The sequence below is a fragment of the Delphinus delphis genome, chromosome 6, assembly GCF_949987515.2.
Source record: "Delphinus delphis chromosome 6, mDelDel1.2, whole genome shotgun sequence".
Lineage (NCBI taxonomy): Eukaryota > Metazoa > Chordata > Mammalia > Artiodactyla > Delphinidae > Delphinus > Delphinus delphis.
This window is the reverse complement of record NC_082688.1, coordinates 82,176,090-82,202,605: the sequence shown is the minus strand read 5'-3', so window position 1 is coordinate 82,202,605 and position 26,516 is coordinate 82,176,090. Positions and strand designations below refer to the sequence as shown.

Sequence of the window (26,516 nt, the reverse complement as noted above, 5' to 3'; positions counted from 1 at the left end):
TATGCAAATTTGTAACACTGGCAAAGAATGAAAAAAAATACCTAGTTTTTCTAGTAAATCCTGATTTTTACTGTGAGATTTTATTGCTTGAATGAGGGGTTAACATTATTTTCTTCTTAAATGGTCCCAACCTTCATCTACTCGTTTTCTTTCTTTTTGCAACTAAGAAAGTAAATGTTAAAATGATTATCTGCATAAATATTTAATGATGACCATGTAGTAAAAGCAATAAGGTGTTTTCAATTCCTGTTATCTATAGGAACTACAGTTAAAAACAGAACAGGGAGAAGGTCTAAAACTGAAAGCTGAGGACCTTGATGCATTTAAGATGAAAAGGAGAAAAGGTTCGTTTGGAAGTATAGACCAACTCCAGGTTTGTCGATTCTATTTAGTGTTTCCTGGTTTCACTTCAATTTGATGATTGTCTAAGTAGGGGTAAAAAGTGGTGGACTCTGAATAAAATCTTCAAACACTAGATTTTGCCACTCAAGTACAAAATTTCTAATATTTCTTCTGAATTTTTTGTGTTATTAAAAAATTAATTTCCCATCCGGAAATGTGCTGTATTCTTATTTCAGTAGAAATGGGTTTATCTGAATGTTGAGGAATGTAAACATGAAAACTAGATTTATTCCCATGTCAAGACTGGTTTATTCACCTGGAAACATATATTTCTAAAGATAAGAGATCTCTACTCAAGCACAACCAAATTGTATATGCACCATATATAATATATTAAAAAGCTATTGTTTTAGTGCCACATTTAAAAAATGAAATCCATAGATTAATATCAAAGTTCAAAGAAACAAAGTTTTAATTTTATGTAAATTAGAAATGGCAGTTCTAAAAGTCTTGAAGATTAATGTGCTTAAAACTGTAATTACCCTCAAGTGCAAATACATCACCTAAATTCTGAAAAATTTATTTGCTCTCTCTTCTTAAACCTTATATATTTTAATAGTAAAATTTAGGACATGAATGTATTCTCAGTTATTTTACTAGTGTATTTTAGAAATTAGTTGAAGAGCTCTCTCTCTGACGTGCTTGGTAATATTTCTGGGTGGAAGGGTATGTGGGGGAGTAGGTGAGGTAGGAATGCATAGAATAGTTAGACCTGCTTTTCAAAATGTTAAGGATCTAAATTTTAAATGAATACAATAATAGATTCCCACAGCTTGCACTGATTATGTTGGGTTAAAAATAATAATAAAACAAACAAACAAACAGAGACCTTCATGCTTTTTAATGTTGTAAAACAACATTTTCCAGAATTTGACTCTAAACAAGAACAAGATTATATATTAATCAATATGACTATCCAAAGACCTTTTAATAGGACATTGATTTGATATGAAGCTCTCTTATAAGAAGAGAGTATTTAAAATTGGAACTGTGTGGTAGGAATATTTATTATAAGAAAAGACAAAATAAGAAATTTTCAGAAAAGTTACTAAGATACAGTGAATTGCACAAATCATACCCTTTATTATATCAAATGCAGAAAAATCCATTCATTTATTATTATTTCCCTAAAAAAACCTGTATTATGTTAGCAGACTCCTACCCATTCTTCAAAGCACAGCTAAAATATTGCCTACTCTGTGAGGCTGGCACTGACATTTCTTCCATTTCTCAGACAGAACCGATCCCTCCTTCCATTTTTGCATACATAGTACCTAGGAGTTTGCTGTATACAACATTTATTATCAACCGTCATAATTTTTTGGTTTCTTTCCTGTTGGAATGGAGCTTACAGAATATGTTATTCATCTTTCAGACCCCACTCACAGTCAAGAAATGTTTGTAGAATATGTTTTAAGTTAATTGCTAGTCTTCATAGGGTCTCATATATGGAGTTTCTAAGGTATAGCTGGATATAACAAAACTAAAGTATTTCTGTAGCTGCTCTGGGATATGCTTCCTGTTCCTAATAATTGTAGAGCTGCTATTTTAGGCCTCAATATTATTTGGATGTGCTGTTGCTTATAGGACCATACTATCTAGGTCTGGATGGAAAACTACATAGCTCTGGACCTGCTTTGCCTTGGCTACTTTGCTCTCTTTTTCTCATGCATATTCACTGTCTTATTGTCTTAATATAGATTTCTAGGGACAGTTTTTATCAAGTTTGAGAAGAACTGGAAAATAGTTCTATATTGATTTGTTTTCTTATTATTTGTTATTTAGGTGGCATTGCTTCATTACTATGTCCCAGTGCAGATGGACACTTGATAGAGTTCATCTTGGACAGTCATTCCATTCACATTTTTGTTTGTACTTATTTCTGGGTATCCTTAACTGAAGAGAATACTGAGATGTTTGTTTTGGAAATCTTTACAGCTCAATTTATTTTATTTTGTAATTATTTGATGTTGACAGGCTACAATGCAGAGTGGATTTCCATGCTCCATCATCTATGTCTTCCACAATGCGTATTCATTTATTCACCTCATTAGTTGATTGACTGAATCAAGAATTCATTTAACATTTTATTGAAAGCCAATCATGGGCCAGGCAGTAGAGCAGGCACTGAGGCTACAGAGGCAAAAAGCACTGTCGCTGCAATCAGTCAAGGAGCTCAAGTAGGGGAGAAAGACTGTAGAACAATCAGTAGTATTAGTGCTGTGAGAGAGGTGTGCACCTCTGTAACAGAGAAGATTTCCAGCATGTTCTCAGAACTAACTCTCAATGTAAAGAAAACTGTCAGCCTGAAAAATCTCAGACTCAAAACATATTTGTGGAATAAATTTTAATTCCTTGTAAAACAACACAGAAAGATGTTAGCTTAGAACCACTTATTTCTTGACAGTTTTGGACAGACACATTTTATTATTCTCACTGTTCATTTAAGGTATTCCAGATAGTTTTTAAATGTTCATTTAAGGTGTTTTAGTCAATCTGAAGCTATACTATTACCATATAAATTTTATGGTGAAGAAAAATTATAACATTTCTTTGGAATTTTAATGTAGAAATTGGATGAGCAAAAGAAATGGTTAGATGAAGAAGTAGAGAAAGTTCTGAACCAACGCCAAGAATTAGAGGAGCTGGAAGAAGACTTAAAGAAACGGGAGGCCATAGTTTGTAGGAAGGAGGCCCTGTTACAGGAGAAGAGCCATCTGGAAAATAAGAAGTTACGATCTAGTCAGGTATTCTATTTAATATGCTCTTTGATTCTGGTTGTAAGCCTTATAAACTAGGATTTATTTTTCTCTATGAAGTAAATCATACCACTGTAAAGTTAGAAACCAAAAGAAAACTTTTCTGGTTTTCAGTGTATTTCGCTTATTAGTGCTTACTTAATGTCTATCACTAAAATCTATTTTGAAGTAAAATGTTCAATGTTCTACCAAGTATGATTTACTTATTATTAACTTTTGGGGGGTATTTTAAAAATTGTAGTATATTATACATAACATAAAATTTACCGTTTTGACCATTTTAAAGTGTACAATTCAGCGGCATTAATTACATTTACAGTGTGGCACAACCATCACTGTTGTCTATTTCCAAACTTTCTATTGCCTCAAACAGAAACTCTGTAACCATTAAGCAATAATTCACCATTTCCCCTGGCAGCCTCTATTATTAACCTTAGTGGATATTTAATTAATTTATTTATTTATTTATTTTGCGGTACGCGGGCCTCTCACTGTTGTGGCGTCTCCCGTTGTGGAGCACAGGCTCCAGACGCGCAGGCTCAGCGGCCATGGCTCACGGGCCTAGCTGCTCTGCGGCATGTGGGATCTTCCCGGACCGGGGCACGAACCCATGTCCCCTGCATCAGCAGGCGGACTCTCAACCACTGCGCCACCAGGGAAGCCCCCTTATTGGATATTTTAAAAATTAATTGTACCATTTGATGCTGTAGAGTGAACATTGATAATTTGGAAGAATAGACTTGAAAACGATCTGTCATTTACTACTCACAGTTAGGGGTTTGCAGGTTTCGTGTAAAAGAAAGAAGATTTTGTATAGTGAAGATTTGTTTATTTTTCTAATTAAAAAGACAAGGGAGACTTCTAGTTTTCTAGTTTCAACAAGATGTGATATTTAGGAAGTCAGAACATACTGAGGTAAGCAGAGAGTGCAAATAAAGGAAACCCACAGGAAATCATAGCAAAATTGATTCTTTGAAGGTTGTTTTAATAAAACAGAAGAGAAACTTGAGACATATTTCTGGGTTTCTTTTAAAACAAAAGTCATAAGAATATTACATATTTTTTCAGTATTTAAGAAATACCATAAGATGCGATCATATGCATTTCAGACAAGAAACATGATATAAAAAAGCCTATATTCATAACATATAGAGATTTAACTCAAATGAATGAAAGACCTAGATGTAAGTGCTAAAACTATAAAAGTCTTAGAAGAAAACATAGGTATAACTCTTTGTGACCTTGGGTTAAGCAATGGTTTCTTGGATACTTCACCTAAAGCACAAGCAACAAAAGAAACATTAGATAAATTGGACTTCATCAAAATTAAAAATGTTTGTGATGCAAAGGACATTATCCAGAAAGTGAAAAGATAACCCACAGAATGGGAGAAGATATTTGCAAATCATATGTCTGATAAAGGACTTGTATCTAGAATAGATAAAAAACTCTAACAACTCAATAATAAAAAGACAACCCAATTAAAAAATGGGCAAAGGATATAATAGAAATTTCTTCAAAGAAGATATACAAATGTCCAATAAGCACATAAAAAGATGCTCAACATCATTAGCCGTCAGGTAAATGCAAACTAAAATTTAAATGAGATACTGCTTCACACCCACTAGGATGGCTATAATCAGAAAAATAGATAATAAGTGTTGGTGAGGATATGAAGGAATTGGAACTCTCATACACTGCTGGTGGGATTGTAAAATGGTGCAGTTGCTTTGGATAACTATCTTGTAATTCCTCAAAAGGTTAAACATAGAATTACCAAATGACCTAGCAATTCCACTCCTAGGTGTATATCCAAGACAAGTGAAGACATACGTGCACAGAAAAACTTGTACATGAATGTTCATAACAGCATTATTCATAATAGTCAAAATATGAAAACAACCCAAATGTCCTTCAACTGATAATATATAAATGAAATAATGGGATATTATTCAGCAATAGAAAGGGATGAAGCACTGATACATTCTACAACATGGATGAACCCTGAAAATGTTATGTTAAGTGAAAGAAGCCAGTCACAGTAGGCAGTTCCATAGAGACAGAAAGTAGAATACTGGTTACTTAGGACTGGGTGGGGGCTTGGTGAGGAAATGGAATGACTGCTAGTGGGCATGGGGTTTCTTTTTTGGGGCTGATGAAATGTTCTAATATTGATTCTGGTGATGGTTGCACAACTTTGAGAATATACTAAAACCATCTAATTATACACTTTAGGTGAATTGTATGGTACGTGAGCTATATTTTAGTAAAGCTATTACTCAAAAAAACTATAAACCCATAAAGGGAAAAAACAGTAGGGGAGACAACAGAGGACAAAATGTTACCAAAAAATGTAAGATGGAAAGCAGATAGATAAGTGGTTACTGACTTAGCAGAACAGAAGAAGCTGAAATCCAAATGTCTAGAAGAGGGACATCAATGAGAGCCAAGCCTTTAACTTTAGCTTTTTTTTTTTTTTTAAATAACAGCTTTATGAGATATAATTCACATAAACATGAAAAAGACTCAGAAATGAAGGGACCCTGATTTTTAGACGGCGGGAGTGAGGCCTAAGGATGAAAACAGGGCATAGTCAGGAAAGCATCCTTTTCTGATTCTGGGACTAGATGATTTATTTTCTGAAGATTGAACCAGATACAGCAGAGGGCCGGGTTAAGTCAAAATAAACAGGGAATGAATGAAAGTCTGAATCCTGAGATATTCATTTCCTAACCCCTACTTGGATCCCAAAATGCTGGCAGCCAGACTTAGACACTTCCCAGCAGGAGATTGGTGGATCTTTCTCAAACAGTCCCAGAAAAAAAGACCTTAAAAAATTTACATTTGGGAGCCCCCAACTAAGTGGCCAGATCCCAGATATATCCTATTGTGACACATCTTGCCCACAGCAGTTTATCAGGATTTTAATACCTGACTCTTAAGTATGATGTATATTTCAGGAATGCTACTAACATTAAAGACAGAGGCCAAAACAAAAGGAAAAAAAAAAAAAAGAAGCTCAGATAAATTATAGAGATAGAGCAAGGAGCTGAAAAAACTTCTTAAAAAACCTTAATATCTTCAAGGTGGTAAAAGATGATACTCTATCCATAAAGCAAGAATTGCAGCCTATAAAAAACATGAAAGAACTTTCGGAAATTAAAAGGATTGGAGGATAATGTTAAGGAAGTATCTCAGAAAGTAAATAAAAAGATAAATAGAAATTAGGAGGAATAAAATTTAATTGGCAGGTAAACCCACAAAGTCCATCATCCAAGTAACAGGAATTCCAGAAAGATACAACAGAGAAAACAGAAGAGGAAATTATCAAAGACATAATACAAAAAAATTTGTCAGCACTGAAGATATAAGACTGGGTTGAAATAGCTTATCAAAGGCACAGCAAAGAGTACTAAAAGCATATCATTGTGAAGTTTTGAGTACACTAGGGGAAAAAATGTATCCTGAAAGCTTCCAGATAGAAGACTAGTCACTTGAAAATCTTGAGAGTCAGAATGGCATTAGACTTCTCAACCTTCTTCATTAGAAGTTAAAAGACCTGAAGCAGTCTTAAAATTCATAAGGAAAATGGTTTCCAAACAAGGATTCTCTTTTTAGCCTAACTATCAATCAAATGGGAAGGTAGAATAAGGACATTTTCCGGTGAAAAAATTACCTACTACCTAGTCTGTCTCAGGAAACTACTAGAGGATGTGCTCCTTAAAAATGAGGGTGCAAGCTATGATAAAGGAAGACTCAGGATCCTGCAAATGTGATCTAACTGGAAATTTTCAGGATAGTACCAAAGGAAGTCCAGGAACAACTAGTCCAGTTTGGAGCAGGAGGATGGAGGCTCCAGGCAAAATGTTCATGTATTCACAAAATCATGTAAACTGACCATTGGTTTATCTAAAAACTATAATACAACTTATGTTGGGAGAATAGAGGGAGGGGAAGTACAGAAGAGGAGGCACAGGAGTGCTAAATCCTTGTCTTCCGTAATAGATAATCAGCAGACAGTATCTAAAATTGGTAATGTTATTTAGAAACATGGACATAAACACCAAAAGAAATAACTTAAAAGGTTAAAGATGGTTGTTTCTAGGGAGCAGGACTCAGGGGAAAGGGTCAGGTAGGGGACTCTTTTTAAAAACATTATTAAACCTTATGGCAGTATATACATATAATTATTTGACGAAAAACTCTTTTTAAGATTATCTTAAATTGGTCATAATGAAGATCACCGTAAATCTAACTGGCCATAATTTTGACCGGAATGAAATAAGAGTAGAAACAAATTGTATGTTTAAATAACAACAAACCAAATGTCAACCTCTAGGAAACGTTAGCATACTTAATTCTACTATGTAACAGGCCAAGAAAGAAAAGTTTAATTTGGAAAATAATACAAAAGAAAAATACTGCCTCTCAAACCTGTGTTGTATAGTCTGGTTTGGCCAAGCAATACTTAGTAATAAATTCATTGTTTGAAAAATCTCCACTTTTTAAAAAAAGGCATTCAACTTAAGATTTTAGAAAATGAAGCTCCCCAGTCCCCCAAAAAACTCCATGGGAGAAAACAATAATGTAAAAGCTAAAAATATGTTCACTTAGTAATTTTCTCTGTGTTTTTCCTAATTTATTTACAGTCTGGATTTCTAATAACTGATCTTGGGGTGTCTGGTTGATTGTCTTTTTAGGCTTTAAACACAGATAGTTTGAAAATATCAACTCGCCTGAGCTTGTTGGACCAAGAGTTGTCTGAAAAGAATGTGCAGCTCCAGAACAGCACAGCTGAGGAGAAAATAAAGATTTCAGAACAAGTTCAAGCCCTCCAGAAAGAAAAGGATCAGCTACAGAGACGAAGAAACAGCGTGGATGAGAAACTTAAAAATGGTAGTGTGTTATCACCTGAAGTAAGTCGGTATGCTTTGAAACTAGAAGTACTGTATGATGGATCACTTGGATGATTTCCTCCATTTTTGTTACTTAAACATAAAAATGACAAATCTGGTCAACTTTGTTTCCTTGAGACTTTTGTCAGATGTAATGAGTCTGCCTGTCACCTGTTTGGCGCCATGAGGCATGCTTGACTAGAAACTGTGATGTCCTCTCGTAGAGGTCCATGAACGTGGTCCCTTCCAGGCATTGCCAGGGACTGGGAGACTAACGTTTCTTTTGAGTATGGTCTTTCTTAGCTGGGGTTTCTCATCTGAAATCACAGAACACAGAAAAAGATTTGAGGGACACTTTTCTTCATTTCTTCCAAAGAGGGCACCTGTCTTCTCTCTATGTACCTTTCTTGAATGATACTTGGTAATTCATCACATATAACTGATGTCTAGGGCATTAATGCTTAATTCTTTCAGAAAGTATGGGAGCATGTTCCACTCTAAGTCCTAGCCAAGTAGATGCATAAAACTCATACCCCAATAAAAACACCTTTTAGGGGCTTCCCTAGTGGCGCAGTGGTTGAGAGTCCACCTGCTGATGCAGGGGACACGGGTTCGTGCCCCGGTCCAGGGGGATCCCACATGCCGCAGAGCGGCTGGGCCCGTGAGCCATGGCCGCTGAGCCTGCGCGTCCAGAGCCTGTGCTCCGCAACGGGAGAGGCCACAACAGTGAGAGGCCCGCGTACCGCAAAAAAAAAACCCAAAAAACAAAAAAAAAACACCTTTTACGATTTTTCATTTAGGGGAGGATATGACTTCTCTCACCTTTATTTTTTTTAACTATGTAAAAGATGTTTCATTTGTTGGCTAGCAAACTGTCCCAGACTTTGTCTTTTCAAAATTTTACTTCAGTTGGCAGTGGTATCTATACCTTATTACTTTATCAGACAAAGATGAACTTTTTTTTTTTTTAATTTATTTTTGGCTACACTGGGTCTTTGTTGCTGTGTGCAGCCTTTCTCTAGTTGCAGCAAGCGGGGGCTCCTCTTCATTGCGGTGCTTGGGCTTCTCATTGCAGTGGCTTCTCTTGTTGTGGAGCACGGGCTCTAGGTTTGCGGGCTCAGTAGTTGTGGTGCACGGACTCAGCTGCTCCGCGGCATGTGGGATCTTCCTGGACCAGGGCTCAAACCCGTGTCCCCTGCATTGGCAAGTGGATTCTTAACCACTGCGCCACCAGGGAAGCCCCAAAGATGAACTTTTGAGCCTGGATTTTCTCTGCAAATATTTATAGTTGATGTCCAAAGTAAGGGAAAGCTGCTGAGAGAAAGTAAGTGGCTGGGAATCATGTATCTTGTGGTGTTTTAGATTGGAGCAAGTGTGACAAGAAGTGAAAGGGGCTGGTTAAGAAGGAACAGGGGAAAGGATTTCATGACATTATTGTTCATTGAGTTGATGAAAGAAATTGAAGACAACCTTGACTGGGGGCTATGTGACATTATAAGCTTCTACTGCCCTATTTTATAACTTAATTGGGGTAGCTTTGTCAAGGATCACAGAATGAGGTTGTCCTCCTGAGGCTGTTAAATTGGAGCCCCAAGCCTACAGATGTGAAGGTCTGAGAGCCTTAGATTCAGCAAAACATAGGATTTAAGGAATTCTTGCCTGCCCAGGACAGTTACTGGGCCCTATGGGAGAAAAAAAAAGAAGGAGAAAACATTATGCTTCTCTTGAGGAATTCATACTACATCTGAGGAGACAGATAGAAAGATGAGAAAACTCTAAACCCTGAAGAACATAAAAAAGCAAGTTATAGATAATGTAATAAAGCTATACTTATTACATTATTTATACAAAACAATGCAGTGATCATTTGGGGGAAGATTCAATTAAGGCAGCCTTGTTAGATCAGAATCTTGAGCTGGATTATGAAAAACATGGTATATATTGATAGATATAAGAAAGAAGGCCATTTTAGATAGAACACTGTTAAATAAGGCATAGAGATGGGAATGAGCAAATTATGTTTGCAGAGGGGTAGAGTGGCCATTCTTTTTTAATTTTAATCTTTTTGTACAATTTTTTTTTTTTTTTTTTTTTTTTGCGGTACGCGGGCCTCTCACTGTTGTGGCCTCTCCCATTGCGGAGCACAGGCTCCGGACGCGCAGGCTCAGTGGCCATGGCTCACGGGCCCAGCCGCTCTGTGGCACGTGGGATCTTCCCGGACCGGGGCACGAACCCGTGTCCCCTGCATTGACAGGCGGACTCTCAACCACTGCGCCACCAGGGAAGCCCTTTTTGTACAATTTTTAAGGTTACACTCCATTTAGAATTATTACAAAATATTGTCTATATTCCCTGTGTTGTACAATACATCCTTGTAGCCTGTCTTACTCCCAATAGTTTGTACCTCCCATACTCCCACCCCTATAATGCCCCTCCCCCCACACTGGTAACCACTATTTTGTTCTCTATATCTGTGAGTCTGCTTCTTTTTTGTTATATTCACTAGTTTGTTGTAATTTTTAGATTCTGCCTATAACTGATATAGCATTTGTCTTTCTCTGACTTATTTCACTTAGCATATTGCCCTCCAAGTCCATCCATGTTGCTGCAAATGGCAAAATTTTGTTCTTTTTTATGGCTGAGTAGTATTCCATTGTGTATATATACCAATTCTTCTTTATCCATTTGTCTGTTGATGGACACTTAGGTTGCTTCTGTGTCTTGGCAGTTGTAAATAATGCTGCTGTGAACAATGGGGTGCATGTGTCTTTTCTAATTAGTGGGTGTTTTTTTTTTTCTGGATATGTACCCAGGAGTGGAATTGCTGGGTCATATAGTAGTTCTATTTTTAGTTTTTTGGGAAACCTCCATACTGTTTTCCACTGTGCACCAATTTACATTCCCACCAACAGTGTATGAGGATTCCCTTTTCTCCACATCCTCACCAACATTTGTTATTTGTGTTCTTTTTGATGATAGCCATTCTGACAGGTGTGAGGTGGTATCACATTGTGGTTTTGATTTGCATTTCCCTGATGATTAGCAATGTTGAGTATCTTCTCATTTGCCTGTTGGCCATCTGCATTTCTAGAGGGTCAATTCTTATCTTCAAGAAACATTTAAGTTTCTATTTCATGAGGAATTCTGTAACTAAAAACATTATGTAGTGTTTTGTGGTGAAAATGCAGCACAATGCATGGTACTTGTTTGGCAGCCACCCTGGATTTGTTTGAGGGAAGGGTGAGCCGCCTACAATCGGTGGGGTTCCATTTAGTCCTGTGAGCGTCTGTGCACCCTGCTTCCACATGGTTGGTTCTTCTTAGCATAGCTCTGAAATGGGCTCTGCTCTCACCACTGTTTTCACGCCAAGATTGGTAGTACTAAATAGATCTCCAGTAGCAGATGATCAGGAACATGAGATTCTGCTGTGACATAAGACATCAGTAAAATCTAGGTGGAATGGTTTGCTGTTTTGATGTCTTTAAACTTGCTCAGAATTATTTTTTCTTTCCACAATAAATCAGAATATTTTTTCTAATTGTATTACTTCATGGGAAATGATAGAAAGATTTTAGATCACTATACTAGTACAGGATTACCCTGTACTAGTATAGTTTAATACTATTTAATATAGACAAATCACCTCCTTTTTTGAGGGGTAAAATCCAGAAACTAAAATTTAGAAAAAATAAAATATTTGAACTCTGTTTTTCTAATAATGCAGAGCAGTTACCTAGTAAGTGGAGTATAGGAAGAATACATATGAATATCTATGTTTATTTCATTTTTTACATTTTCAATTTCATGTTTTTTCGTTTTTTTTTAAATTTCATGTTTTATCATTAGGAAATGCATATAGTTTATAGAGAAATACATGCAGTGCTTGCTCAAAAGGTTTTGTTTGTCATGTTTGTTTTTTACTAATGGGAAATTTGTGATCTAAGATGTTTGGAGATCACTGCTTTAGATCCTTGTTACTCTCAGTGTGATCTCTGTACCAGCAACAATAGTATCACCTGGGAGCCTGTTAGAAATGCAGAGCCTCAGGCACCACCAAGACCTGCTGAATTAGAAGTCTGCATTTTTACAAGCTCCCTGGTGCATGTTTGGAAAGCAGTGCTCTGTGACAAAGCATAGTCAACTCTTGATAATCTAAGGTTTGAGTTGTGGCAAATTCTTCATCCTGGGACAGCTTCCCATTGCCCCTCATCTTCTCAACCTACAACTTTTTGCTGGGTTAGATGGAAACACAAATATTTATATGCTGGAGCCTCACTAGAGCAGGCTATCCTCAGGGTTCTATAGATTTGCTGCCTTACATTATCTCAGTGCTTCGCTAACATAGATCCAAAACTATAGAAACTAAATTTGTACCAAATTGTTCTCAGCCATTACATAAAGGCAAACTCTTTCCACATTTATTTTTTTTGTTTTTTTTTGTGACCTTTCTAAACTGTTTTAACTTACAGGCCTTATAAAATGTCAGTTTTATGGCAATAAATATTAGCTCCTGTGCTTGCAGAAAACATGAACTTACTACTTTGCAGGAGAAAGAGTTATCAGCAGAACTATGTCTTTTTCACAAATAATGGGGCTCACTGTGCTCAGGTGTACTAGGTAATCCTTTCTTTTTTTTTTAATTTTTAATTTTTATTTATTTTTTTATGCAGCAGGTTCTTATTAGTTATCCATTTTATACATATTAGTGTATATATATCAATCCCAATCTCCCAATTCATCACACCACCACCACCCCCTGCTGCTTCCCCCCATTGGTGTCCATACATTTGTTCTCTACATCTGTGTCTCAATTTCTGCCCTGCAAACTGGTTCATCTGTACCATTTTTCTAGGTTCCACATATATGCATTAATATACGATATTTGCTTTTCTCTTTCTGACTTACTTCACTCTGTATAACAGACTCTAGATTCATCCACATCTCTACAAATAACCCAATTTTGTTCCTTTTAATGGGTGAGTAATATTCCATTGTATATACGTACCACATCTTCTTTATCCATTCGTCTGTCGATGGACATTTAGGTTGCTTCCATGACCTGGCTACTGTAAATAGTGCTGCAATGAACACTGGGGTGCACATGTCTTTTTGAATTATGGTTTTCTCTGGGTATATGCCCAGTAGTGGGATTACTGGGTCATATGGTAATTCTATTTTTAGTTTTTTAATGAACCTCCATACTGTTCTCCATAGTGGCTGTATCAATTTACATTCCAACCAACAGTGCAAGAGAGTTCCCTTTTCTCCACAGTCTCTCCAGCATTTGTTTGTAGATTTTCTGATGCTGCCCATTCTAACTGGTGTGAGGTGATACCTCATTGCAGTTTTGATTTGCATTTCTCTAATAAATAGTGATGTTGAGTAGCTTTTCGTATGCTTCTTGGCCATCTATATGTCTTCTTTGGAGAAATGTCTATTTAGGTCTTCTGCCCATTTTTAGATTGCGTTGTTTGTTTTTTTAATATTGAACTGCATGAGCTGTTTATATATTTTGGAGATTAATCCTTTGTCCGTTGATTCATTTGCAAATATTTTCTCCCATTCTGAGGGTTGTCTTTTTGTCTTGTTTGTAGTTTCCTTTGCTTTGCAAAAGCTTTTAAGTTTCATTAGGTCCCATTTGTTTATTTTTGTTTTTATTTCCATTACTCTAGGAGGTGGATCAAAAAAGATCCTGCTGTGATTTATGTCAAAGGGTGTTCTTTCTATATTTTCCTCTAAGAGTTTTATAGTGTCCGGTCTTACATTTAGGTGTCTAATCCACTTTGAGTTTATTTTTGTGTATGGTGTTAGGGAGTGTTCTAATTTCATTCTTTTACATGTAGGTGTCCAGTTTTCCCAGCACCACTTATTGAAGAGACTGTATTTTCTCTATTGTATATCCTTGCCTCCTTTGTCAGAGATTAGTTGACCATAGGTGCATGGGTTTATCTCTGGGCTTTCTATCCCGTTCCATTGATCTGTATTTCTGTTTTCGTGCCAGTACCATACTGTCTTGATTATTGTAGCTTTGTAGTATAGTCTGAAGTCAGGGAGTCTGATTCCTCCAGCTCTGTTTATTTCCCTCAAGACTGCTTTGGCTATTCGGGGTCTTTTGTGTCTCCATACAAATTTTAAGATTTTTTGTTCTAGTTCTGTAAAAAATGCCATTGGTAATTTGATAGGGATTGCATTGAATCTGTAGATTGCTTTGGGTAGTATAGTCATTTTCACAATGTTGATTCTTCCAATCCAAGAACATGGTATATCTCTCCATCTGTTTGTATCATCTTTAATTTCTTTCATCAGTGTCTTATAGTTTTCTTCATATCAACAAATTGAAGAATAAAAACCATATGATCATCTCAATAGATGCAGAAAAAGCTTTTGACAAAATTCAACACCAATTTATGATAAAAACCCTCCAGAAAGTGGGCATAGAGAGAACCTACCTCAACGTAATAAAGGCCATATATGACAAACCCACAGCAAACATCATTCTCAATGGTGAAAAACTGAAACCGTTCCTCTAAGATCAGGAACAAGACAAGGATGTCCCCTCTCACCACTGTTATTCAACATAGTTTTGGAAGTCCTAGCCACGGCAATCAGAGAAGAAAAAGAAATAAAAGGAATACAAATTGGAAAAGAAGAAGTAAAACTGTCACTGTTTGCAGATGACATGATACTATACATAGAGAATCCTAAAGATGCCACCAGAAAACTACTAGAGCTAATCAATGAATTTGGTAAAGTTGCAGGATACAAAATTAATGCACAGAAATTTCTTGCATTCCTATACACTAATGATGAAAAATCTGAAAGAGAAGTTAAGGAAACACTCCCATTTACCACTGCAACAAAAAGAATAAAATACCTAGGAATAAACCTACCCAGGGAGACAAAAGACCTGTATGCAGAAAACTATCCACATTTGTTTTTGGTAGAATATAATCATAGTATGCATTCAAAAGTCAAATATTTTTTTGGGTTATTCACTTTTATTTTCTGGTTCTTCTTATTCACCTAAGTACCTTTCAGGATTTAAGTTTGTTTTTCTTAAAAAGGTGAATATTATTTTCTTCCTTATGGAGTGATTATCAAATCTTCAAATTCAGTAATTGCACAAAGAAATAAAATGGCTGCTGAACTTTTTTTTTTCCAAAATGGCTCTTTCAGGAGATTTTATAAAATGGCTTTAAAAAAAAATAAGTATTATTCAACCTCCCATTGGAATAGGTTATTAACCTACCTTTTCCCTGAATTCCAGAAAAGGAGTTCCAGAAGTCATTCTAACTGTTCGTTGGGGAGATCAGAAATAGTAACATTATTTTTCTTTGAAATGCTATGGGGAGGAGAGGAGAGAAATACTTGGGTCATATACCCAAGACATATGAAAATGTTTTTTGCTCCTCTCTCTTCATTAAGTTGTTCAGCAGATACGTACTGAGTTTAAACTATGTAATATGTACTGTGCTGGGCAATAAGGATGTGAGTATGGACAAGACCATCTGCCCTCAGGGAACTTAAAGTTGAAGTGGCCTCCACCACAAGTATGGGGATACAAAAATATATATCCAGGTCTTACCACGTCCAAAATAATTTCTTACCAGAGATTTAAATCCCCCAAATAAGATGTTATTTGGATAATTCAGAGAACGGCTAGGTTTTCTGACAGCAATTCATCAGATTTTTTTTTTTCCTACAGAGGGAATCTTCTTTGGCATATGAAAAAAAGGTTTTGCTGCCACCATTTTTAGTGCCTCCACTTTCCCTCTAATGACATCTCCTAGGAATCTTATAAAATGTTTCATGTCCTTAAATCCTCACTACTTTTTCTTATGTTACACAGTGTTTTTTCCCTGGAGACTCTCCTCTGATTACTAGTTCTTAATAACTTATTTTAATATATTTCCTCTTTCCTTCCTAGCAATATATTGTTTTGATAGATCCTTGAAGGGACCCCCGAGGTCTCCAGATCTCAGTGACACATAATATGCACTTTAGGAGCCATGGAGGGAGATAACATGATGATGACACTGTCAAACCTGTGGGCTGAGGCTTTGTTCAAGTGTATTCCTTCGTGATCAGCATTTGCTTATGACCTTGGGATGTGTCATAACTCACCTAACCTTCTTCCTCTTCCATTTTGCTACCCAAGGTTTACTACAAAGATTCAATGATTATTTGTTATATATATGTGTGTGTGTTTGTGTGTGTGTGTGTGTACACACAGTGCATTGTGTAGCATAGTAAGCACTCAATAAACATTTTTTTAATTTAGTAGAAGAATGGTACTGTCCGTTAGACTCAAATAGCATAATAAGATCTTAGTATATGACAAAGTCCAAGTTATACTGTTTCATTTAAAATGAGTGATTTCTTTTGTATTATATCTAGGAAGAACATGTTCTTTTCCAACTTGAAGAAGGGATTGAAGCTTTGGAAGCTGCAATTGAATACAAGAACGAACATATCCAGAGTCGCCAGAACTCACTCAGAGCTTCACTTCAAAATCTCTCTCATAGTGAAGAAAATGTCTTAGAAAAACTAATCTGCCTGAGTCCTGTTGAGATTAGAGCTATTCTTTTCAGATATTTCAATAAGGTTTGTTCTTCAGGGACAGAGGATTTTCTTATAAAGAGGGGTTGAGATGCTTATACAGCTCACATTTATGTAGAATTTACAGCACTGAATGTTGTCATCTGAAATCTTTGCACTTATCCACATATGTAGGCCTAACTTTGTGAGGTTCTTAAAGTTGAAGGGCCTTTTGAAAGAGGGCTTTTGGGAATAGTTTTAAAAACCAAAGAATTTAAGTTATATTCCTCAGTCACTATATCTTGGTTGTATGTTTTCTAGATTTGATTGTTCTTACTCAGCATTCGTGAAAAATCAAGGGCCCTCCAGGTTTGGGTTCCCTTTCCTTCATTGCTGTAGGGTAGGGGTAACCTGTACCTTCTCATTATACCCTATGAATTGAAATGGAGGTGAAATGGTGCATCAGTGACAAAGATAGTAATAGATTTTAGCATTAACCTGGATGGGCTTAATATAAATTAAAATATTTTATACAGATTTGACAGCTTACTGATAGAGATGTTTCACAGCATTGAAAACTGTATCTGTCTTTTCTCTAATGTCTTCTCTTAAGATATATATTATGAAGTGTTAAACAAGTAGATAACTCTTTTCTCTGAAAAATATATTCAGTTTAAGGGAATAGCAGACAGTTGATGAAAAATGAAACACAGAAGTTTTAAAATAAAGTTCTAATTCTGTTAGACAATTGAAATAAAGATGACTAAATTAATGGAAATGTGATACACAGGCCTTCTCTTGGATAATTACCGTCAGTAGTAAGCTTCTATTATTGATGCAAGTGCATCCCATCACTGGGTGTGTGGAGGGCAGAAATATGGTGCATGTTGTCTGAGGCTTTGATACAGATAACTCTTCTGTGGTGTTCTTAGAGCAAGGGTTCTTAACCCAAAGCACCCAGGTGAAGGTCAGTGGATTTTCTGGTCTTAAGAACTCTTTGTAGAAATGAGTATTTTTCTGGAGAGAATGTCATTACATTATTAACAAGTTCTGTGACACAGATATTGTCTGAAGTGTTTTTACTTTATATCAGTGCAGAGAGGAACCCACTGGACTAAATGTACAATCTGAGACCGAACTCTATAGCTTAAAAATTCTGTCACTTATTTATAACATTCACTTTGGAGTTAAAGATGAGAATTATCTAGATGTTACAGAAGTCTTTAGATTCTTGATATCTTTTTAGACTGGAGAAATGGAGTTGTAGGATTATAAATGTAAACTACAAAGATCATGTCTAAGAAATGATGGAGAGGTGATTGTTAGAGTAGAGCAACATTATATTTAAAATGAAGTTGTTACCAATTCAGAATCTCAACGAATTAAAAAGGCTGTTAGGTTATCTTGTGGGTATATTACAAAGCATTTGCCTAGTTATACCATGGGGATTAAGGGAGTTCATCTTTATGAAGTCTAAGAGAAGTAAATTGTCTATTAGGCTGTCTAAAACACACTTAAAAGATCAAAAAAATGTCTTTGCTAGGTGGTTAATCTGCGAGAAGCTGAACGGAAACTACAGTTACAGAATGAAGAAATTAAAATGAAAGTTCTGGAACGGGATAATGTGGTTCGTGAGTTGGAATCTACACTGGAACATCTGAAATTGCAGTGTGACCGGAGACTGACCCTTCAGCAAAAGGAACACGAGCAAAAAATGCAGCTTCTGCTACATCATTTCAAAGGTAACTGCCCCTTCACATCAGTTGTGTAATGGGGACGTGTAGGAGGGGGATTGGGAAAGGAAGGTAGGACAGAATTGGATCACTTAAAGTCCAACATGTATAAATAGTTACTACTTATATGTGTTTTGTGCTTTACATGTTTTGGTCCACATGTTGGGATAGTTGACTTTGTTGCAGGGCTATTCATGCTTGAAATGCCATCTCCTCTGCCTGTCCCCAGTGCCACACAGAGAACTGCTGCAATCCTGTTACTTTGTTGTGGTCTACTTTTTATGTAGGAATGTGGGATGACTTCTGGCTTGGTGGTGTACAGTTGAAAAGTTCCCCATCTCTAGGATATAGAACCTTGATATTTAAATCACTTTCCCTTCATAAAATTAAACTGATAGGTTCTGTCAGGTTTCTGGTTATATTTCTTGTTACAGTTTTCAGTAAATTATAAATTTTATGCATTAAGTTATAGCTTAGGTCAAAATTAGTCTACCATTGATGGGCACATAGTGTTATCAGTGCACAGTAGTTCAACCGTCAACTGTGGTATGGAGTTGTCATAGCAATTGGTCTTCAATACCTGGGCTTATGGCTGGTACACACAGTTCCTATGGCAACAAAATCACTGCCTGGCGATAACTTCAACGCCTGGAATGCTTCAGTCCAGGTGGCTTGGCTGTTTAGTCTTGATTCTTATGAATCTATAGCTGGAAATGTGCTAAAAAGGATCTGGAAGAAGCAACCTGAGTAAGCAGAAAATTGGAAAATATATGCATTTGAGTGTTGAGGCAGTTTGCCTCTAAGTTAATTCTATAACAAGTTAATTAGCAACCAGTTGCCTGATGACGGGATTTCCTTGACTGGATTCCATATGTTATTTCATTCAAACATGCTTTCCTTACCTTATGTTAATTCTGTCTTAAGTCTCTAAAAGTGATATTTTAATAGAATTTTTAATATGTTTTTCAAGTGGTTGGCATTTTACCGCAAAAGTTCATGCTTTAGCCAAATGAGAACATTTAAAAAATCATTCATTTCTATAGCTGGGACAAGTTTTTCATAGCAAGGTTATAACTGAAAATGTTAACAACTTACGAATTTTCTAATTTCAACTGAATATAGGCCATAAAATTAAGTTCATTTTTATGATATCCTTCATGGGGATTCTGATTTGTAATGTTATTAATTTAAAATGTTTTTAAATAAGATGATGGGTTAATATAAAATTACAGATATACTTAGATCAATTTTTACAAAACAACCAATTATAACAAAAGAAAATTACAAACCAGTAGGACCATTTTGTAGATTTACCAATAGGAAAGAGTAGGTCTGAAAGTGTGTATTTCTGAAGGTCAGTAAACTGCGTTTTACTGGTTCTAGAACCTAACCCAAAGGGGACAGTTTTAGACATTCCTAAATATTAATTAGAAGCTTTAAAATTATATTGTGTCATAAACTAGAACTTTACTTATACTTTCCCCCCCTTCTCCTTTTTTGGTGGTGTTTTCCTTTGTAATTTAATCTTTCTAGCCTCTTTTGACAGGTTTCCAGTTTTTGAGCGTTTTTTTGGTTCTATATTTCTTGGGCCTATAAACTTTAGGCTTATAACTTTCCATATATCCGTGGTTCCTGATATAAACTTCAAGACATTGATGCAGCTGGACAGAGTTCCAAATGTGAACCTTACTTCTGCTCTTCTGAGGATAAATTTAGTTAGTAGCTATTCAAAAAGTGCTTATGAATCATGAAAAATGCGGTAGCTGGTAGGGATTAGGGTGGAGAAGGGCTCATCCTACTTCGAAAAATTTTACAGGCAGAAGACTCCAAATTGTAGCTGAAAACAAATCCAGCCAAGTAATAGATATATGTAACATACTTCTGACCCTACAATACAGTCTGGGAGTTCTGTTAGAATTTTCAATCATTTACTTTAAACTGATTTTAAATGTAAATTTCTGTTTTATAGAGCAAGATGGAGAAGGCACTGTGGAAACTTTAAAAAATTATGGAGATAAAATCCAGCAGCTGGAAAGAGAGCTTTATTTCTATAAGAAAACCAGCAGAGATCTTAAGAAGAAACTTAAGGAATTGGTAGGGGAAGCAATTCGGCGACAACTAGTACCATCAGAAAGTAAGAGATTTAGTGTTACTTGTCACGCCAACACCATAGCATGGTTTGTAGTGGAGCCTTTCCCAATTGATTGGATTATTTAGGATTAGATATTTAACTTCTCTTTGTCTCTGTAGACAAAAATAGTTGTCTAGTCTATGTGTAACACAGAACCACTGGAGAAAAGAATAAATGAACAAATGTATATGTGTGAAGGAAATGATCATTTATTCGATTGCCTGCCATGTACCAGGGGCTCTTGTGTTCTCTAACTCACTTAATTCTTAAAATAACCCTAAATATAGGATAGCTGTTGTTTTCCTGTTTTATAGTAAATTAAGCCTTCTGATTATCATAAAAAAGTAAAATAGAGAATAATAAAAGTAAAATAATATTTATGTATTTCTAAGATCAGTCATGTTTTTTCATATCATGACCTCTAGAAATTCAAACATATAATAAAACCCATCATTGAGACAAGGAAGTTTTCTTGCATAATTATATGTAGATATGTAGAAATAACCATCTTCCTCAATGAAATGATAAAACATGACAAAGAACTTTGCAAAAGCAAGAAGTGCCATGAAGGTGATATACTGTTATGATTAAAACATATTGTCTTACTACCATGTGTAAAAGAGATAGCTAGTGGGAAGCTGCTGTATAGAATAGGGAGCTCAGCTCAGTGCTCTGTGATAACCTAGAGGGGTGGTATGGGGGTGGGGTGGCAGGGAGGCTCAAGAGGGAGGGGATACAGGTATACGTATAGCTGATTCACTTTGTTCTACAGCAGAAACTAACACAACATTGTAAAGCAATTATACTCCAATAAAAAGAAAAAAGAAAAAACATATTGTCTTTAAGCCACCAATAGAGAGGAATCAATATCTCTAAAATAATGTATACTCATTTTATAAAAGAATTAGCCTTCCTTTAGAGAAAGTATTCTTCTAATAAGTTAAGAATGGCTTTTGAAAGTTGACTTTACAGCTCTTTTTAGGAACACAACTATTTTGTACCTGTAAAGAAAACTAAAGATGGGTACAACAAGGTATAAAGAGTACACCTGAAACTAATATAATGTTATATATCAATTATATCTCAACTTAAAAATATAATTATAAAAATGAAACCATAAAAATATAGAAACCAATGGAAAATGATATATATGCACAATGAAAAGATATATACTGAATATATAATATAAGCAGAATTAACATAGTTTTAAATCTTAAAACTTAGTAATATTTTAGAAAAGTAGTTCTAATACTACCTTATATTTATTGTATTTATCATTTACAGGCATTTTCCCAAATAGTTCAGTTTAGCCCTCAAACTCAGGGTAGGCCGGTATATGCTAACCTCATTTTTAGATGAGGAAATTAAAGCTTAGAGCGGTCCAGTGACTCACGAGCTGACCAGTAATTAGAGCATGGTCTAAGGTCCCTGGTCTTCTGATTCCTGGTTCTGTGTTCTAGTATAAAAGTCATTTTAGGATAGAGATGTGATACAAACATATGAATTCTGCCAAAGAGACTAACCTTTCTGATTTTCAATGTAGTAATGCAGAGGTATTTACTCATATAATTAAAATATTTACTTGAAATACAGCCTGCAACATGTAGCTGAACCTTTTACTTGAAACACTATCTGCAAAAAATTAAAATGTAAACAGGTATTAAGTAGGACACAGAGCAATTAGCACAAAACCATTTTTGCTTTAAAAAAATTCACTTTCAAATTTGAGATATCTGAAATTAGATGTTTACTGTTTAAATGGCCCATGTTTATACTGCTGAGTCTACTAGACATCTCTTAAAATGACAGTGTGGTATACGGTGGTAAACAGGTTTAAGAAACCTAGATCTGGGACTTCCCTGGTGGGCCAGTGGATAAGACTCCACGTTCCCAATGCAGAAGGCCAGGGTTCAACTAGATCCAGCCTGCCACAACTAAAGATCCCGCACGCAGCAACGAAGATCCCATGTGCCACAACTAAGACCCGGCACGGCCAAAATAAAATAAGTAAATAAATAAATATTAAAAAAGAAAGAAAGAAAGAAACCTGGATCCTAATCATGCTCTTGAATGAAACAAATATAAAAAGCTTTAAAAAAGCTAAATAATCTTGGAGATGTGTAAAGTGAGGATAACTCCTGTTTTACCAACTGACCTGGGAAGTCTAGTCTTTTTCTTTCTTTTTTCGGCTGCACCACGTGACTTGCAGGATCCTAGTTCCCCGACCAGGGATCAAACCCCGGCCCCCAGCATTGGAAGCTCAGAGTCCTAACCACTGGACCGCCAGGGAATTCCTGGAAGTCTAGTCTTAAAAATAATAATGTTGAAGATGTTATCTCAGCTAATTTGCTATATCCCCTAGAACCATCTTAAATATGTTTATTTTTTGGCTATAAAAAGTAATACATAGTCATTATAGAAAACTTTGAAAATATAGAAAAAAATCAGAAAAAGACCACCCATAATCCTACCCACAACTATTAACATTTCAGCATAATTCTTTTCACTGTTTTCCTTATGTTTTAAAAAAATTCATTTGGAATCATATTGGTGATATAGCTTGTACTGTATCCTACCTCAAAATGCAGCTCCAATAAAATGACATTAAATAAGACTTGTTTGAATTATAAAATATAGCAGTTTAAATATATCAAATTTTGAGTTCCCTAACCTGTATTATATGCTTAATAATCAGTATCCTAATTAATATATAACTGTCTTGGTATTCAGTTGACTGGGTTTTGTTAGTAGTCTTTTCATTGTCTGCCTACCAGACTTTATCTGCTTTGAATATTTTTAGCATTTTCAAATAGCAAAAGAATTAATCTTTTGACTAAAATATCTTGGTCACTTCTAAAAAGTGACCAAAAAGACTAAAAGCACTTGGTCATGCTTCTGTCACAGTGCATCTATTTTCTAACATTTTGTGAGGATAAAATCAGTATATATGGACATGCAGTCTGTGTACTTGTTTAAGTATTTAAAACTCTATACTTTTTTTAATTGAATAATATTGTATTTTATCCCAAAACAAAACATAAAAGTCTTGAAAGATACACAATTTAAGACATAAATTCTTATTTCGTTAAATCCAAGCAACTCTTTAAATTCAGCTTTAGCCATAATTAGAAGAATTTAATTATTGTTTCTTTTCTTTGGAGAGGATTGTTGTTTGAATATAAAAATACTTACATATCATTCATTTCAGAGATTACATTGAATTTCACTGAGAAAGAAAATTCTTTTTTAGCAAAAGTTATGAACTTAATTATAAAATATATAATATTTTGAAGACGTTACACTGGAGGTACAAGTTTATGACACAATAAAAATTTGATGAATGTATATGATACTAAATGCATTAATTAGATTTGTGTGTTATACCATACATTTGTAAATATATAATTTACAATGTGGTCAATTACATTAGTAAAACCATTCATCTTTTTTTTTTTCTTACCTTTTAACATCTTTATTGGAGTGTAATTGCTTTACAATGGTGTGTTCGTTTCTGCTTTATACAAAGTGAATCAGCTATACATATACATATATCCCAATGTCTCCTCCCTCTGGCGTCTCCCTCTCTATCCCTCTAGGTGGTCCCTAGATCCCTCTATCCACCCTCTATATCCCACCCCTCTAGGTGGTCGCAAAGCATCAAGCTGATCCCCCTATGCCATGCAGCTGCTTCGCACTATCTGTTTTACATGTGGTAGTGCACATATGTCCATGCCACTATCTCACTTTGTCCCAGCTTACCCTTCCCCCTCCCCGTGTCCTCAAGTCCATTCTCTACATCTGCATCTTTATTCCTGTCCTGCCCCTAAGTTCTTCAGAACCTTTTTTATTTTGGATTCCACATATATGTGTTAGCATAGGGTATTTGTTTTTCTCTTTCTGACTTCCTTCACTCCATATGACAGTCTCTAGGCCCATCCACCTCACTACAAATAACTCAGTTTCGTTTCTTTTTATGGCTGAGTAATAATCCATTGCATATATGTGCCACATCTTCTTTATCCATTCATCTGTCGATGGACACTTAGGTTGCTTCCATGTCCTGGCTATTGTAAATAGAGCTGCAGTGAACATTGTGGTACATGACTCTTTTTGAATTATGGTTTTCTCAGGGTATATGCCCAGTAGTGGGATTGCTGGGTCGTATGGTAGTTCTATTTTTAGTTTTTTAAAGCATCTCCATACTGTTCTCCATCGTGACTGTATCAATTTACATTCCAACCAAGAGTGCAAGAGGGTTCCCTTTTCTCCACATCCTCTCCAGCATTTATTGTTTGTAGATTTTTGGATGATGGCCATTCTGACTGGTGTGAGGTGATACCTCATTGTAGTTTTGATTTGCCTTTCTCTAATGAATAGTGATGTTGAGGGTACTTTCATGTGTTTGTTGGCAATCTGTATACCTTCTTTGGAGAAATGTCTATTTAGGTCTTCTGCCCATTTTTGGATTGGGTTGTTTGTTTTCTTGATATTGAGTTGCATGAGCTGCTTGTAAATTTTGGAGGTTGATCCTTTGTCAATTGCTCCATTAGCAAATATTTTCTCCGATTCTGAGGGTTGTCTTTTCGTCTTGTTTATGTTTTCCTTTGCTGTGCAAAAGCTTTTAAGTTTCATTAGGTCCCATTTGTTTATTTTTGTTTTTATTTTCATTTCTCTAGGAGGTGGGTCAAAAAGGATCTTGCTGTGATTTATGTCATAGAGTGTTCTGCCTATGTTTTCCTCTTAAGAGTTTTATAGTGTCTGGCCTTACATTTAGGTCTTTAATCCAGTCTGAGTTTATTTTTGTGTATGGTGTTAGGGAGTGTTCTAATTTCATTCTTTTACATGTAGGTGTCCAGTTTTCCCAGCACCACTTATTGAAGAGGCTGTCTTTTCTTCATTGTATCTTCTTGCCTCCTTTGTCAAAAAAAAGGTGACCATATGTGCGTGCGTTTATCTCTGGGCTTTCTATCCTGTATCATTGATCTATATTTCTGTTTTCGTGCCAGTACCATACTGTCTTGATGACTATAGCTTTGTACTATAGTCTGAAGTGCAGGAGCCTGATTCCTCCAGCTCCATTTTTCTTTCTCAAGATTGCTTTGGCTATTCGGGGTCTTTTGTGTTTCCATACAAATCGTGAAAGTTTTTGTTCTATTTCTGTGAAAAATGCCATTGGTCGTTTGATAGGGATTGCATTGAATCTGTAGATTGCTTTGGGTAGTAGAGTCATTTTCACGATGTTGATTCTTCCAATCCAAGAACATGGTCTATCTCTCCATCTCTTTGTATCATCTTTAATTTCTTTCATCAGTGTCTTACAGTTTTCTGCATACAGGTCTTTTGTCTCCTTAAGTAGGTTTATTCCTAGATATTTTATTCTTTTTGTTGCAGTGATAAATGGGAGTGTTTCCTTAATTTCTCTTTCAGATTTTTCATCATTAGTGTATAGGAATGCAAGAGATTTCTGTGCATTAATTTTGTATCCTGCTACTTTACCAAATTCGTTGATTAGCTCTAGTAGTTTTCTGGTAGCATCTTTAGGATTCTCTATGTATAGTATCATGTCATCTGCAAACAGTGACAGCTTTACTTCTTCTTTTCTGATTTGGATTCCTTTTATTTCTTCTTCTCTGATTGCTGTGGCTAAAATTTCCAAAACTATGTTGAATAATAGTGGTGGACATCCTTGTCTTGTTTCTGATTTTAGCGGAAATGCTTTCAGTTTTTCACCATTGAGAAAGAAGTTGGCTGTGGGTTTGTCATATATGGTCTTTATTATGTTGAGGTAAGTGCCCTGTATACTTACTTTCTGGAGGGTTTTTATCATAAATGGATGTTGAATTGTGTCGAAAGCTTTTTCTGCATCTATTGAGATGATCATATGGTTTTTCTTCTTCAATTTGTTAATATGGTTTATCACATTGATTGATTTATGTATATTGTAGAATCCTTGCAGCCCTGGGATAAACCACAGTTGGTCATAGTGTATGATCCTTTCATGTGCTGTTGGATTCTGCTTGCTAGTATTTTGTTGAGGATTTTTGCATCTATGTTCATC

General features: G+C 35.7%; 1 protein-coding gene across 4 annotated transcripts in view; it reads left to right on the top strand.

The window, feature by feature from the left end:
• KIF27 (kinesin family member 27) overlaps positions 1-26,516 on the top strand; it is an 89,611-nt gene that overhangs the window by 53,489 nt on the left and 9,606 nt on the right. For all 4 annotated transcript variants that reach the window (XM_060014952.1, XM_060014951.1, XM_060014950.1 and 1 more), the window contains 6 exons: positions 260-373; positions 2,973-3,149; positions 7,862-8,077; positions 16,454-16,660; positions 18,138-18,336; positions 20,297-20,461. In XM_060014952.1, the coding sequence (XP_059870935.1) occupies positions 260-373; positions 2,973-3,149; positions 7,862-8,077; positions 16,454-16,660; positions 18,138-18,336; positions 20,297-20,461 (1,078 nt within the window). The remainder of the gene's footprint in view (positions 1-259; positions 374-2,972; positions 3,150-7,861; positions 8,078-16,453; positions 16,661-18,137; positions 18,337-20,296; positions 20,462-26,516) is intronic.